At 43.1% G+C, this 17708-nt stretch overlaps 1 protein-coding gene across 1 annotated transcript in view; it reads right to left on the bottom strand.

Annotated features, from left to right (window-relative positions):
* NCKIPSD (NCK interacting protein with SH3 domain) overlaps positions 1-17708 on the bottom strand; it is a 1945114-nt gene that overhangs the window by 182185 nt on the left and 1745221 nt on the right. The window contains exon 12 of the mRNA XM_044078525.1: positions 4822-4994. Within this exon, the coding sequence (XP_043934460.1) occupies positions 4822-4994 (173 nt within the window). The remainder of the gene's footprint in view (positions 1-4821; positions 4995-17708) is intronic.

Genomic DNA, 17708 nt, shown 5'->3' on the forward strand with positions numbered 1-17708 from the left:
GCAAAAACGACAAACAGTAACTTTCTTTCAAGTGAAACAAGGAAATAAGAACAGTAAGCAATGCAGATATCACTAGGGATCCACAGAAGTGCTGAAAAGCCGCGTTTTAGGTGGAATTAGCATTTCAGGGAAATAACAAGCAAGCAAACAACAAACACACAAACAAAGCTAGATTCAGCAGGCCTGGATCTAGTCTATGCTACAGCAAACAAGGTGTACCAATTTCAGTAAGAAACAGTTCAGTTCAAATATGCAGGCACTATAAGCCTTTAACCAGAAATTCCCAGCTCAGAAGGGCAGAGTCCAGCCTCTCCTCCCACAAGAGTGCAGATAATATCCCAAGCTGCTTACTAAATAATCTAAAGCAAGACCTAGCAGAACCACTTGACCCTCTCTTTAACTTCAGTCTGAGCACTGACTTTGTTCCAGCAGAATGCAGAACAACAACAGTAATCCCCTTGCACAAAGGGGGTCTATCAACCGACCCTGGAAACTATAGACCCATAAGCCTAACCAGCCTTACCTGCAAGGCCATGGAAAGAATCATCACAGACTTTTATCAACAAGGACATAGGCAACCTTCAAACTCTTTACCTGACCCAGTTTGGCTTCGTTAAGGGTAGATCATGCTTACTGAACCTGATGGACTTCTATGAGAATGTCACCAAAGCCCTAGATGAAGGCAAAAGTACATAAAGACTAACTTGATTGAGCCAAGGCTTTTGACACAATCCCCCATTCAGGTATCATTGATAAACTCTCCCAGCTGGGGAGTAACCCATTCGTCACTAAACGGATAGCCAACTGGCCCACGGACACAATGCATACTGTCAAAGCTGGGAATTCCACCTCTACCAGTAGACTAGTTAACAGTGGCATACCACAAAAGGATCTGTGCTGGGCCCTCGACTGTTTGCAATCTATATCTCATAAGTCCAGGCGAAGGTAGAAGGCCTGCGGCTTACCAAGTTCGCTGATGATAGCAAACTGGGCTCTATCATTGAGCCCCCAAATGATGTTAACATATTACAAAAGGGGCTAAAACAGACAAATGACTGGTGCTAAAGCCACGGACTAAAATTAAATGCAAAAAAGTGCATTATTATCCCCTTTGGCAGAGGAAGTCCCTGCAGATTACAACATTGACAGCACCCCATTAAGCTCAAACCCAGTGCTGCAAGACTTGGGAACATTAGTTGATAATCTAAAGTTCGATCACCATGTGTCCACAGCGGCAAGGAAAGCCTTCTACACTGCACATCTCAGTAAGTAAGGGCATGCTACAACTCCTCTGTACTCGACCTTCATCAGACCACTACAAAAGAGTACAATGCTCCCTTCTGTATGTGACTCACCAGACAACTGCAACAGCTGGAGAGACCACAGATGTTACTCACCAAGAAAATTCAGGGCCTCCAAAACATAACCTACATGAACCATCACTGTACTCTGTTTACTACAGGCCGCTGAGAGGCAACTTGTGCCTAGCCTACAGAGCAGTCTCTGGCCCTACCTTAATGGAAAAAGTACACACCTGTAAATTAAATGGGACAAGAGTCGCTCTTTCCAGGGATCTCAACCTAACCTGTGACATAAACAGAACATGCTGGAGAGACAGCTACATCTACCTTAAACATCCAAAATGAAAAATTCCAAAGAAACACAAACCCCACACAGAAATACCACTCCAAAATGAACAGATGATAATATTTATTAACACTTCTGTTCCCTCGGCATTTCGCCTATTCAAGGAATACTACAATAATGCAATCCCATCCTTATATACATGCACCAGCTACCAATTAATCAATTAAACAATCATTAAATGCCTCAATTCCAAATTTAAACACATACTATCCTATATCAACTAGAAATATATATTAATACATGCATTGAATAAATAATAAACTTATAATTTAAATAGTTAAATTATTATCTAAATTCATACCATTAGGAAATAAAGTGCGATAATTAATAATCATACACTCAAGTCTTATCGAGTTCTCTTTTAAAATTTCCCATTAGCCTCAGGTCGTGCCAGAATACTAAAGAACGGGCTACTGCATGAACCCCCATGCTTGGACAAAAAATGGGTAGCTACTGGACTCTCCAATTTCTGTCTCCTATCACCACCCAGATGTTCCAAAACACGAACTTTCACCTAACTAGTTGTCTGTCATATACACCAACATGTGGGATGACATCCACAACCTATTATATAAATCACCCTACAACTATTCTTCTTCTTCTTATTCTTTTGGCTTTTTCCCCGGTTAGGGGTCACCACAGCGGATCATCTGTCCGCTCATGATTGGCAGTGGAGTTTTTACGGTGTCGAGTTGCCAGCCCAGCGCCCAACCTTCCAAAGAAGGCACACACATGCACACACTCACACCTAGGGCCAATTTAGTGTGTCCAATCCACCTACTGCATGTCTTTGGAATGTGGGATGAAACCGGAGCACCCGAAGGAAATCCACGCGACCACAGGGAGGACATGCAGACTCCGCACAGAAGGCACCCCAGCCGAGAATCGAACTGGAGAACCTCTTGCTGTGAGGTGGCAACGCTAACCGCTGCACCACTGTGGCCGCCCAAATCACCCCACAACTATGACAGTTGTAAAATTCCCTAGTTATGTATATAAGGATGGGGTTGCATTACTGTAGTATTCTGAGAGAAAGTGAAATGCTGACGTACCAGAAGTGTTAATAAATATTATCATCAGTTCATCCTGGAGTGGTCTTTCCTGTCTGGGGTTTGTGTTTCTTTGGAGACAGATACATCTCCCAGAGATTGTCATTCCTCTAGGATAAATCCGTAAAACAACTGGTACACCAATAAGTGCTAACTCCGTGAAAAGGATAAATCACAGCTGGCAACCGGAATGTAACTACATCTAAATTTAATGACAGCGGTTAAAACATCACAAACGAAAAAATAAAAAAAACTCTCAGTTCTCTCAGTTAAGCGCTTTCACCCAGCATATCCGGGCTTCTTCAGAACTGACAATGCAATGCCTGGATAGTTAATTTAAAACTTTTTTGGCGCCAAATTTGTAACCAAATTTAAAAACACAGATACAATTAACTAATATGTTTCTTCAGCAACATATTAGTTAATTGTATCTGTGTTTTTAAATTTGGTTACAAATTTGGCGCCAAAAAAGTTTTAAATTAACTATCCAGGCATTGCATTGTCAGTTCTGAAGAAGCCCGGATATGCTGGGTGAAAGCGCTTAACTGAGAGAACCGAGAGTTTTTTTTATTTTTCCGTTTGTGATGTTTTAACCGCTGTCATTAAATTTAGATATAGTTACATTCCGGTTGCCAGCTGTGATTTATCCTTTTCACGGAGTTAGCACTTATTGGTGTACCAGTTGTTTTACGAAGTTGCCGGCTTGTTTACCTCTGGGATAAATCCCCAATTCATGTGAAATAGAGCGCCACAAAGACCCTATTCAAGCACAACCTAGGCCACTGGATGGGAGACCGTAAATTCACCCTGGGATGGCAGCTATGTCCCTCATGTACAGGAACAGTCAGTGCTGATCACAGAATTGCTCTGCGAATAATGATCATCTAATCAAGGTCAATTAGGGAACATGGGTATACCATGGCTAGGTTTGCAAAGGCCCTAGGGCCATTAGCCTAGTAGCAGCCTATGAACCTAAATACTACAGTTAGTCTCTAGGTGGGCTGCTCTGAGAAAATATACACACGCCTTGTGGACATCTGAGTTAAGGATTTTCTGCGCACAAGAAGTGCATTTCTTGAATCCTGTTGCCTTGTCTGCCATGACAGATGGAAACAGGTATCAACAGTCCTTCGGCAGAAAAAGAACTTACTACAGAAATATGAAAAAAAATAGAAAGGGGGTGAGGCTTTTTTTTAAAGAAGGGTAAAGAAAGGAAGAGAATAAAAAATTACCAACAATGGTAATAAAGAATTACCCTGTAATAGAGGGTATGAAAGAGAATTACCAACAATGGTAAAAAAAAAATAGAGAATGCTATAATAAAATATAGTAAGGAGTCTGATGCAGAAAAACAGTACCCGAAAGCTAAGAGGGAGGTGGTAACAATAAAGGTGAAAAGTTTAGGTAAATAAAGATAAGTTCACTTATGAAAAAATCACAACAAATGTTTGATAGAAGGACCCCAATGTCTGAGCACAATGGCAGTAAACAAGATCTTGGGTACTGAAAGTCTACTAGGGCATTATAGGTAGAGTGGAGCTCAAGAGTTGGATCTAAAGGCTGAAATATGTGGTTGAGTCAGATCCGAGGATCATCTCCGTAACCTATTCACTGAGGAAGAATAAAAAGGATAACATCAGATCTTAAGGATAAAACCTAAATACATAATGCATGACACAGAAAGATTAAGAGCACACTCAAGAGACTAATGTGCCATATGATTACTCAACAGTGATGATATTAAAAAATGATAAGATACCGTTTTTTCTTTGTGGTCATAACATGGGAATAGCTTGCTTTAAAAGTCAAAGCTTTGTGATTCAAATTCCAAATGAACATGCAGAAAGATATAATTAACTTTCATTGCTGAAAAGAAAAAAAACACTGCAGGTAACAGAATGCTAAAAAGTGACTAAAATACTGCAGTACTCAAATGTTTCATCATCTTAGCAAACAGAAGTCTGATTTCAATGAACACAGGTTGAATAAACAGAACAAACTAAAACCACAGAACATATTACTTCAGCTGAAACAGCTCCCAAATGGGATGTACATCCTAGGATTCTGCTGCACCTGGTTAGAAAGTGGTAGTTTATGACAGTTTCTTTTTCACCTGAACTATTACCTTGTCTCCTGGTGAAAGGTCAGCAATTTGTCGCACAGTAATATCAATCATCACCATCATGTCTGTGTAGTAGAATATGTTGGCTGTATCTTTGCTGGCGAAGACATCCTGTAAGAACTTTAGCACAGAATGTGGTGGTTGGGGTTGATGCTTGAAGATTCGCACTGGGTCATCTGCATTAAAGAAAATATGTATTGGGTGTAATGCCAAACTTATGCCTCATAGCTTTTTTTTGTTGCAATTGACAAATCTGCCATAAAATGTGTGTGTGTGTGCACACACCCATCAGGTGCACACATGCGACAGAAAGCAAGAAATGAAACTGCAGAAACATTCACATTAAAAACAACCTGTCCCTGTGAACTCAAGTGCTTGAGGATAAACTGGAGCATACTGCATTCTATCATTTTATTTCAGACATCCAAGTACAATGCTGCCGATATAGTCTACTTTCAAGGATGCAAGTCAAATGTAAACAAAAAACACAGGAAGATTCACTACGACAAAAAAAAAATGCAGACTTCATGAAGTATCCATTTTACTACCTTACTCTTAAAAAGGTTTACAAACCCCAAGAGGAAACATATTTCTAAGAAAAAGACAGATAAATGTATTCACCACAACAGCAAATAATTAAATGCATTTAAAGTTCCATGCTAATTTACATATGGATAGCAGCCCCTTCAAGTACTACTGACATCCTATGAAACTGCACTGTAATTCAGCCTTAAGGAAGCCCAATCAAGTCTGCAAGTTGCAGCCCCAGAAACAATTGGCAACTACACTAATAATGGCCAAAATGTCATTTGGAGCCACAAATTCTAATTCAGAATAACCACAGACTGCACAGGCCCCTGCTGCTAACATTAGCTTGCAGTATCCAATACATAACATGCCTCTTTCAAAAAATCACATGTTGCATTTTCAAAACATCAGACCATCAACACAAAAACTTACAACAGCCAAATATATACACAAGGTAAACAGACAGCCATTAACAACTCAACACCCTGTAGGTGTTACACAAAAACAAAATTCAAGCCAATAAACACAAGCAAGCCTAAAGTAACCTAAACATTTTTTTTTTTGGGGGGGTGGGTAGTTATACAATGGGAAACATAAATGGATTCAACAATTTACTACTAAAGTAAGTTCACCACTCTAATGCATCATGACACATCATGCTTTATATCTTGTTTGCAATTCTCTATATTAATATATAGCTGGAATAATCCAGCTATACAGACAAAGGCCAAATGCAGGGCTCAGACAACACACACTGGATGACTAATATAGTCATCAGCCTTAACTACAGTGGTTGCACTTGCTTTGTATGGGAACCACTAGCTCTCAACTGTCCAAATTTTCACTGGATGTTCAGATTATTGCTGCATATTTTTACCCTGTCTACCAAAACAACTGTGTTTTTCTGGCAAATCACTGAGGACTGAAGTATCTAAATAATGATGGACATTTGAGCTTCAAACTTCATATTCTTCAGAAAACGCATGCCAATGAAAAACCTGCTACTAGATCAACTTTCTAAATTTACAGAAGTAATAATTAAAAATTGCCCATATTCTCGGGGCCTTTGTCCCCCCTTTATTTTTAATTTTGCTCAGATTTCTTGCACTAAGAAAGTTGAGAGGAATGTTGATATATACAAGCTAAAAAAAAAAGTGTAGCTGCACTGTAACATAGAGAGCAGCCACAGGAATAGCAGTGGAAAGCTGTTCACCACTTCATTCAGACTTTTAAACACTTCACACTTGGAAAAAAAAGTCCAAATGATCTTTTTAACAGCTATTCACTGCTCTTCTGTGGTGACTGCTGACTGCTGTTAATGCTCTAGCATGAAAACAGAGTTTAACAATGGTAAGAGGTGCTTATCAGAAGCTTCTTAAGCATCTATGGAATCCTTTGCCTAAGGTTTCATTTCACTAAAGGCCAGCAATGCTAACTAGTAGTGGCTGGAAACCATCTAAGCATGAACAACATGTGACACCCCCACTACTGGACCAGTAATCAAGGAACCCCAATCCCACCACTAGCCCAATGGCGGATGTACACTGGAAGGTTAACAAGCGCACACAGTATTTCCAGATGCAGTTCTCTGCATCAAGTGCAATTTCCCCTTAAGAGCACACAGAGACCACAGTCAGTCCGGGGCTGGTTCCTCTACCTTTCTCCAGATCCCCAATAAGACTCCGCACTGGCACAGCTATAGAGTTGAGATCTCAGCCGACTGATCAAGCTAAGACCTCCAGCACCTTTTGTCCAACCAGTGCTTTGTGTCCCTGCCCAAGTAGCTGACACACACACACTCTGAGGTTTTATTTACACACACACACACACACACACACACACACACACACACACACACACACACACACACACACACACCTGGGAAAGGGCTATGCCCTCTTCTGCCCAGACTATAAGGTAGTTACCACTGCTACCAATCAACTCCTTATCAGCTACTTTAAGGCCCTTAGCAAAGGGTGTCTAATCTTACTGTGTAATATTAAAATATTAATATTAATGGTAGCTTGATGAAGAGCAAGGCTATTGGGAGTGGTGCATACAGTGTCACCAAATAAATATGCAAGTACTCTCAAAACTTAAAACCTCTCTACACAGATCATCCACAATGAAAGGTTTAAATATACTTAATAATAAATAAGAACAAGACAATACTGAATATATATATATATATATATATATATAGGTCTACTTCAGAATGTCAACCGTTCAAAATGTCGACTTTCAGATGGCCAACACCACATGATCGACATTCCAAAAGACCGACATCCTGAAATAGCACCATTTACCTCCCTGTAAACACAGTAAAACTGTGTTATGCAGGGGGGGGGCAAGTCCCCCTGCACCCCCACACCCCCTGCTACTTAAATATTCTCACTCCGAGATCGCACTACAGTGCAGGAAAGGGGAATCTACCAGTCTTGCACTGTAGCGGGATCTCTGCTATCATTTATCGGCCTTTCAAACGTTCGGCAATATGAGTTTCGAACATTTGAAAGTTCGAACAAATGAAGGGCTCCCATACTCCCATACACACATACACACACACACACACACACACACACACACACATATATATATATATGTACACACACACACACACACACACACACACACACACACACACACACACACACACACACACACACACACACACACACACACAGTGACATCAAAACCACAGGAAATACTTAAAACAACAATGCAGGACAGTCTCAAATAAAGAAAGAAAAATATCTAAACTAAGCTTTGCTATACTACTGACTGTATCTAAGAGAATTACTACAACCTAAGAACTTACTAATACAGCAAGGCAGATGTGGTGACTGGAACTTCTAGTTGTTGTCAGCTCCAAGACAGAATGCAGAATGCTCTGTTCATTACCTGCTGGGATAGCTTGCAGAATGACATAATTTCTTGCATCTGACTAATTCCTGGGTGAAACCCCCACTGGTGGAAGCTGGCAGCATTTAGCATCTACCTGTAAAAATATGTAGACCTCAGATCTTTGGCAGATGCTGTGCGTCATAAAACAATTGCATTCCTTCATGCTGTCAGAGGGAGTAATTAGTTCACTCCTAAGACAATACAGAAAGCTTCTCAGCAAAGACTCACTCTCTTTAGCTGCCTTGAAAACTGAAAGCTATCATCTTTTATTGTGTAACCTAAAAAGTAATTTAATTTCAACTATTTTACTAAAATTTGATGGACTGAAGTTAATCTCCTGCATTCTAGTTTCCACTATTAAAATATATACATTTAGACAGTTACAAACAGTTACAACAGTGCATGATCATTTCTGTTCTTTCCAACAAAGCACACTGTGGATGCATTTCAAACACAAACACTTTATATAATATCTTTTCAACACACATCTGTACGAACCAGTTTGATATACACATGACGTACAGTTCTAACATAGTTGCAACACAAGCATCTTATATAAATCATGTTGATATTCACAAATGACATTTAATTATTTACAAAATTCCAGATAGCTGTGCTGGCAGTATCTCCCATCATTACACTTCTTCTCAGCTTCTAAGACTTGAGCTAGTTTTTCAAGTGACCCTTGAGAAACACTGCTTGAGAGGGATGAGCCTATCTGGGAATACACTACCCCATTTCCCATCTTCAGAGCCCATATGGGTTGGCTCGGCTAACCCCATTGCGGTGCCGCACTGTCATATCATATGCCTGCAACCCCAGGCTCCTCCTTAGTAGCTTGGCATTTTGCTGGCTGGCTCAATGTAGCCAAGTTAAGGGATTGTGGTATGTAACTACTGTGAATTTCCTTCTATACAGATAAGGCTGAACTTTCTGCAGTGCCCACACTATGGCTAGGCATTCCTTTTCTACAGCTGCATAGCATTCCTCCCTGGGTTGGAGCCTACATCTGAGATATACCACTGGGTGGTGTTCTCCCTCTGAGGAAACCTGGCTGGGTACAGCCCCCACACCCCATGGTCTGAGGCATCCACCTGCACAACAAATGATTTGCTGTAATCTGGTCTGGCTAACACAGGGGTCCTCACAAAGCTCTTTTAAGCTTCTGGAATGCCTGCTCACATGATGGGGTCCACACTACCTTATCTGGCCTGTTTTTCCTTGCAAAGTCTGTAAGGGGAGCAGCTATGGTACTATGAGGACAAGCTTTCTGTAGTACCCTGCTGTCCCTAAGAATGATCTCACTTGCTTTTTGGTAACAGGGGCAGGCCATGCCTGAACGGTTTCCACTTTGGCAGGTTCTAGCCTGATATTACCAGTCCTCACTCTATGTCCCCAGGGGGTCTAATTTGCTTGATTGAAATTTCACTATCTCGAACAAGCAACATCGAGACCCATTAAAGCGAAAATGCACTAGACTGAAAGTGCACTTTCGCAAAAGCCAGTTCTCAGAACCGGAAAAAACAAAAAAAATGCTTTAAACATTATTTTGCAAGGGGACAAGCCCCCTTGCACCCCCCCCCCCAATGTGCGGGTCTGCATCCCCCACATCCCCCTACTTAAATATACTAACTCCAAGATTGCACTACAGTGGGGAAAAGGATATATTCCTTATCCCCACTGTAGTGCGCTTCAGAGAAAGTACAGTTTTGTACCTACCATAAATGTAGATGTTCGAGGATCCACATTGCTGCAGTCCTAACTATTGGGGGTAGTCCGCTGTCCAGTCGGCCCGAATACCAAAGTATATGGCTGACGTCGGTCAGGGCGCATTAGACTGACGTCAGTACGTCAGGGTACTAATGCGCATGACCGACGTCATATCCTCAGTCTTTTCTTGCCCCAGATGTCAGAAGACCCTAAAAAGACAAGGCCCAATATACCTGCACCAAAAATATGTACAATATATACAAAAATATCAGCATAAAAACCTCACCTACACAACCACCCTAAACACAGAGGGGAAGGAGGGAGGGTAAATTGGACTGCAGCAATGTGGATCCTCGAACATCTACATTTATGGTAGGTACAAAACTGTACTATGTTCTTCGTTCCACATTGCTGCAGTCCTAACTATTGGGTAGAATCCCAAAGCAGAGGTAAGGGAGGCTGGCAAATCATAAAGAAGCAGGAGCTGACAACATGCCTTGCAAAATTGCTGTGGCAAAACCAGCCCTAGACTTAGAGTAGAGAGGAAGGTGATAATGCTTAGAGAAAGTATGCACTGAACTCCAAGTAGCTGCCTCCAAAATATCCTTAGTTGCCACCCCGCTTAGAAATGCTGTTGAAGTGGCAGTAGCCCTAGTGGAATGAGGCCTAATCCCAGCTGGAATCTCCTTGCCATGATGGGAATAACAAAATGTAATACAAAACCCAATCCACCTAGAAATAGTTTGTTTTGACACAGGCTTGCCCTGAACTCAAAGCAAAAGAAACAAACAACTGCTGAGACTGCCTAAAATCCTTAGTCCTGCTCAAATAATAACGCAATTGCCTGTGTACATCTAAAGTGTGCAAAATCTTCTCCCCTTTATTTTGGGGGTCTGCATAAAAAGTAGGCAAATGAATAGTTTGGTTTAAAGCCACACTAGAAACCACCTTAGGCATAAAGGAAGGATTAGTACGTAATGATACCCTATCCTTATGGAAAATCAAAAGGGCTCTACTGCCATAAGGGCCTGCAACTCAGACACCCTTCTTGCAGAAGTAATAGCCAACAGAAAAGCAGTCTTCCACGACAAGTATTTCAATTCAGCAGTAGCCGCAGGCTCAAAAGGTTGTAGAGTAAGTTTTTCCAACACAAAATTGAGATCCCAAGCAGGAGTAGGAGCTCGGGGTCTTATATTCTTTGCCCTCTAAGAAACTGCTTGAACAAAGGATGCGAAAACAATGGTGGGTCACAATCATAGTGAGCTGAAATTGCTGCAGCATGAATCTTAATGGAAGAGAAGGACAAACCTTTGTCCAATAACTCAGTAAGATATTGAAGAGCCACACTCAAATTAGGCTCAGAAATCTCCAAATTCTTTGCTGTACTCCAAAATAAAAATCTCTTCCATTTTTCTGCGTACACTTTCCTTGTACTAGGTCTTCTAGCTTCCATAATCACATTTAAAACTTGTTGAGGAAGTTGAGACCTGCTGTGTTTCAACACAGAATATGCCAGGCTGTCAGATGAAGAGAGTGAAGCTTGACATTGAGCAGATTACCGTCCTTCTGAGATAACAGATGTGGAATCAAAGGTAAAGGCCATGGAGGCTTCCTTACCAGACTCCTTAGTAGTGGGTACCAGTGTTGCCGAGGCCAATCCGGAGCTATTAAAATCATCCTTGGCTTGTCTTGTCTGACCTTTAAGAGCACCTTTGGAAGAAGAGGCAGAGGTGGAAAGGCATACACATGAAGATTTTTCCAACTGAAAGAAAGAGCATCCACTTTCCAAGCTGTGTGATGAAACCCCTTTGTGCAAAACTTTGGCAGCTGGTGGTTTAGTGGAGAAGCGAACAGATCTATGTCTGGAGTTCCCCAGGACACTGTCAATTTCTGAAATACATGAAGATCCAGTTTCCACTCGTGGGGATCCATGATTTGTCTGCTTAACACATCTGCTAAGGAGTTCTGTGCTCGGCAGAAACCTTGCCTGAAGAGTTAGTTGCAAGCTGAGCGCAGTCTCCCATAAAATCATTGCTTGCCTGCATAGAGGATAAGAATGTGTTCCCCTTGTTTGTTGATGTACCACATGACAGTTGTGTTGTCTGTTAGAATCAACACCTGCCCTGGAAGAAGTAACTCCTTGAAAGCCATTAATGCAAACTGGACTGCTAACATCTCCTTCATGTTGATATGTAGATGCTGTAGTCTGGCAGGCCACTTGTCTTGTATCCACTTTCCATTTAGATGAGCTCCCCAAGCAATGTCCGAGGCATCTGTCGTTAAAATCTGACTCGCCTCTGGCGGGTCACAGAGAGTCCCTTGTTTAGGTGACATTCCTGAGCCCACCACAAAATTCTTTTTGAAGGCAAGGTATTATTTGAATGACAGTGTCCAAATCCTGGCAGTGCTGTGTCCATACATTTTGAGATACCATTGCAGCTTCCTCATATGCAGTTTGGCATTGGGAAGCACCAGAATACAAGATGCCATGAACCCTAATGCTTGAAGGACTGTCCTTGCAGTCAGCACGGACTGATGAGATAGTTGATGGAAGTAAAGGGATAGACTCTTTTGTTTGTCCGGGGTTAAAAGGCCATCTGGGCTGCTGTATTCAGTCTCACACCCAGAAAGCACATGTCTTGAGAGGGTACTAGACTGGACTTTATTTCGTTCACAGAATACCCTAGGCATCTTAGCACTGCTATAACATATTCCAGATGCTGTAGAAGGTCGTCCTTTTCTTGAGCCAGAATCAGGCAGTCGTCCAAGTAAGGATAGATTTGAATTCCTTTTAGCCTGAAGTAAGCTATCACTGGAGCCAGAACCTTTGTGAATACTCTGGGCGCAGTAGATAAGCCAAAGGGCAATGCAGAGAACTGATAATGAGAATTTCCAGCTCGAGCAGATACTTCCTGCAACTTGGTCTTATAGGCACATGAAGGTAAGCTTCCTTGAGATCTAAAGTTACCATCCAGTGATCCTTGCCCAGCAGAGGTAACAGCTGTTGCAACGTCAACATCTTGAACTTGGGAATGTCCAGATAAGTGTTGAGGATAGATAAATCCAAAATTGGTCTCCACGTGTTCCCCTTCTTTGGTACTAGGAACAGGCGAGAATAAAATCCTAGGCCCCTTTCTGATACGGGGACTGGCTGAATGGCCCCTATTTGGAGTAACAGAGAAATTTGCTTGTGATCCTCTTTCCTTTGTGGAGGCGGAACGTCTGGCATGCCTTTGAAAGGGGGCAATGTATGGAAATAAAACCTGTAACCGTGGTGAATGATATCCAACACCCATTTGTCTTGAGTAATTAAATCCCAATTTTCTTTGAAAAGACAGTCTTCCTCCCAAAGGAGCTGCCAGGCGAGAATCTACTGGCAGCTGAAAAGGCAGGTCATTGGGTCTGTTTACGAAAGGACTGACCCCTGCCCTCACCAGAAGTCTGAGCAGGTGAACTCCCTGGTCTAGGCCTAAAAGAACCTTGAGCTCTGCCCCTACCACGTCTAGACCTACCCCTAGACTGGGAATCATAAGCAGGATATGTCCATCCCTTAGTAGGCCAATTTCTACTAAACTTCGGTGGCTGCACCTGCAAAAAATCTTTAACAGTTTGCATAGACTTAGCTTTGTCCTCCATTTTCTTTAAAACTGCTTCCACAGGCGAACCAAACAACACATCAGACTGTAAAGGAGCATCCAAAATCCGTGTCTTAACATGCTCAGCTAAATTCTGATCCCTCAACCAGGCATGCCTGAGAAGAACAGAACTAGTGGCAGCCACCCTTGAAGAGGCCTGTACAGCATCAAAACCACATTGCAAGGAATGCTTACCCACTTGTTCAGACACATGAACTAAATCTAGCAACTCTTTACACTCAATACCTTCCGCCAAAGCATCCACCTTAGATTTCAATTGTGAAAGGAGATAATTTTGATATTTTAGCATGTGAAACTGACAATTCAACGCCCTCATGGCTAAAGTGGAAGAAGTATACACTTTCTTTCCCCATCTATCCAAAGCCCTTGCCTCTTTATCAGTGGGAACAGGGTTTTTAACCACAGAGGCCTTAACACCTTTAGGTCCCTGAGAAACAGTTTCGGGTCTGCCCTAGGACTCTTAAAAAGATACTTATGAGCTTCAGGCACCCTATAGTACCTATCAGGTTTAACAGGAGCAGGAGGCAAAGAATCAGGATTCAGAGAAGCCTCTGCAAAACATCTTCCACCACATTCAACACAGGAGGTATAGCTAAGGGCCTATGTTGGGGTAAAACAAGAATTCCTAAGCCTTTTCCTGGAATCAGAGTAATCCTGGCCTTCCCATTTAAAGTGCTCTCTCATGGAATGGAGAGTCTCTGAAAATGAGAAATCCTCAGGAGGAGAAGCTGTAGGAGTGGAATCATCCACATCAGAATCAGAATAAGGAGGATACTCCTGCAAATCATCCAGAAGACTCAGAAGCCTCTGAACACTGTTCAAAACTGTCAAACTCAGGTTCCACCCTAGGCCTCTTATCAGGAGGGGGCATAGAACCTCTAATCATAGTAATCAAATCTTCTGCCATTTTAAGCATATGTTTCTTAGGCACAGAACCTGAAGTGCTAGGAGAAGCCCCCACTGAAGCTAAACTTGGCCTACCTCTCAAAGAAGTTCTGGAAACAGAGGGAGAGGCTCTAACTACCTTGGGAAGAGAGGAAGAACAGTTACCTGAGAAGCCCCTCAGCCTGGCCTACCTCCTGAGAAGGCACATCTTGTAACAGTAAAGTCTCTGCCTGAGACTCCAAAGAAACTCCTGGCAAAACCTCTGGCTCCACTGAGCCTTCTAAAGAACCTACGTCCGGGACTGCGGTTCATCAACCCTAGGCTTCGCTGTTTTGTCCTTGCGCTTTTGCGGCGTCGGAGCCTCCGGCGCCATTTTATAATTGCAACGCTTCCCAAACACTAACCTGGCACAGTCTAACCTTCTCTTAATAGTGCGTTTGTTAAACCTAGCACAAGAGCGGCATCCAACAACGTCGTGCTCAGGCCCTAAACAAGGTATACACAAGGTATGGTAATCCCTATGAGGTATCTGTTTCCCACAAGAAATACAGTTATTCACTTTTTCTGACATCCGGTTAAATACTGAGGCAAGAAAAAACCAAAATGTTCCCCAATGGGGTACTTAGCCAACTTTGATTCGGTCTGAAACTCCGACTTCAGAAAATTTCAGAACGCCAACCTGCACTCGCAAAACTGCTTCTGCATCGGACCATGCGGCAAAAAAGACTGAGGATATGACGTTGGACATTCGCATTAGTACCCTGACGTACTGACGTCACTCTAATGCGCCCTGACCGACGTCAGCCATATACTTTGGTATTCGGGCCGACTGGACAGCGGACTACCCCCAATAGTTAGGACTGCAGCAATGTGGAACGAAGAACATCTGGCTTTTGCGCAAGTGCTCTTTCGATTTAGTACACTCTCGTTTAAATGGGTTTAATATTCTGGTTGTCAAGAAAGTGAGTTTTTGACAATCAGAAGTAGACCTGTCCCAGGTAAGAGACCTCTGCCATACCCACCTGACACTTACAGGGATTAATGGTCAACCCTGTCCTCTGCAGTCTGCCCAGCACCTCCCTGACATGATGAAGGTGCTTTTGCCAGGAATGGCTGTAGATGGCAATATCATCCAGGTAAGCAAGGGAGAAATCTCCTGCTAGGATACAATCTACCAGCCTCTGGAAAGTCACTGGGGCATTTCATCCCAAAGAGCATCTTTGTGAACTCATACAAGGTGAGAGGAGTCACAATGGCTGACTTCTCTCATGTTGGCAGTCAAGGACACCTGCCAGTAGCCCTTGGTCAGATCAATATTGGTGAGATACTTAGCCCCACCCAGCTGCTCTAGGGCTTCATCTGTCCTAGGCACGGGGCAAGCATCTGACTCTGTGTGACTATTTAATTTCCTGTAGTCCACACAGAACCTGGTACTGCCATCCTTCTTTGGTACCAGCACAACTGGGGAGGCCCAGGGGACTGCTGGATTCCTGGATTACCCCCCAGTTCCAACATCTCCTGTATCTACTCCCTCAGAGTCTGTTTGACTCTCTCATGCACCCTATATGGGGCCTGATTAATAGTCCTTTGGGGTCCTGTAGCCACATAGTGCTGCACCAGATGGGTATACCCTGGTTTTCCAGTGAACATGCCCCCAAACACCTGGGTAGGGGATACCTGCTGGGTCATTGCTATCTCTTCCATTGAGATGTCAGTCCAAGCCTCACTGAGGAGATCAGTCACCAGATCCCCCTCAGACGCCTCCTGCCATCCACTGCAAATACTCAGCACAAGGGCCTTTCTACCATGGTAAGGTTTCATCATGTTGAAATGGTACAGTTTGTGTCTCTGCCTACTGCCTAGCAGTGCTACAATGTAGTTAACATCACTGACTTTCCTTACCACTTTGAAGGGTCCCTCCCAAGCTGTCTGCAGCTTGTTGTGTCTGACAGGAATGAGAAGCATAACCTAATGCCCCACAGCATACTCTCTAGCTTGAGCATTCCTATCATACCAGACCTTTTTCTGCTGTTGGGCTTCTGCCATGTTCTCCTGGGCCAAGCCCATGTGTTCCTTGAGCCTTGTCCTGAGGTTTAGGACATATGCCACAACAGACTCCTTGTGGGATTCACACTCACTCGCCCACTCATTGCAAATCAAATCTAGAGGTCCCCTCACCCTACAACTATACAGCAACTCAAAGGGTGAAAAACCTGTGGAATTCTGGGGCACCTCTCTATAAGCAAATAGATGGGGCAAATATTTGTCCCACACCCTCTTAAACTGGTCTGCAAATGCCCGAAGCATGGTCTTTAGTGTACAGTTTAACCTCTCCATAAGACCATTAGTCTGGGGCTGGTAGGGGGTGGTCTTTAGGTGCTTCACCCCAAAATGTTCCCACAGACAGGCCAGCAGGTCTGACTTGAAATTGGCACCTTTGTCAGTCAGTATTTGTTCTGGGAAATCAACCCTGTTGAAAATCTCTAACAAAGCATTTGCCACTCTTTCTGCTTTGAAGGAGGACAGAATCACCACCTCAGGGTATCTGGTAGCATAATCTACTACCACTACGACATACTTCTTTCCTGTGGAACTTGGGGTACTCAGAAGCCCCACAATATCCATAGCTACCCTCAGAAATGTCTCCTCAATCACAGGCAAGTGCATCAAAGGAGCTCTGACCTTGTCTCCTACCATGTGGCACTGCTCCCAGGTCCTGCAGTACCCTGATACATCCCTGGAAAAAACAGACCAATAAAAGTTCTGCATAACATGTCTCTTGGTACGCTTTATGCCCATATGACCTGCAAAGGGAATGTCATGTGCTATGGCTACAAGTGCCAGATGGTAGGCTCTGGGCACAACCAACTGCTGTATTACCTCACCCTCTAGCCCTCCCTCAGGGGTCCATTCTTTACACAGTAACCCTTTGTCCCAGTACACAGATTCCCCTTTCCTTGAGAATTAGGCATCTCTCAAGCCTTGTAATCTAGAGTCTGAGAGCGGAGCCTCTCTCAGCTCTCTCTTTGTAACCCTTCTCAGCTCCCCTTCCACAGGACAACTGGTATCCTCAGACAGTAGTGCCTCACTGTCAGCCTGGGTACTACTACTACTCACCTCTGCCCTTGCAGCCATTCTGTCCAAGGGAACATCAGTACGCACCAGCAGCTGTGGCTCACCTTCAGTCTCACTGCTACAGGATGGCCC

The sequence above is a fragment of the Protopterus annectens genome, chromosome 7.part1 (genome assembly GCF_019279795.1).
Source record: "Protopterus annectens isolate FY-2018-M chromosome 7.part1, PAN1.0, whole genome shotgun sequence".
In the NCBI taxonomy this organism is placed as follows: Eukaryota; Metazoa; Chordata; order Ceratodontiformes; family Protopteridae; genus Protopterus; species Protopterus annectens.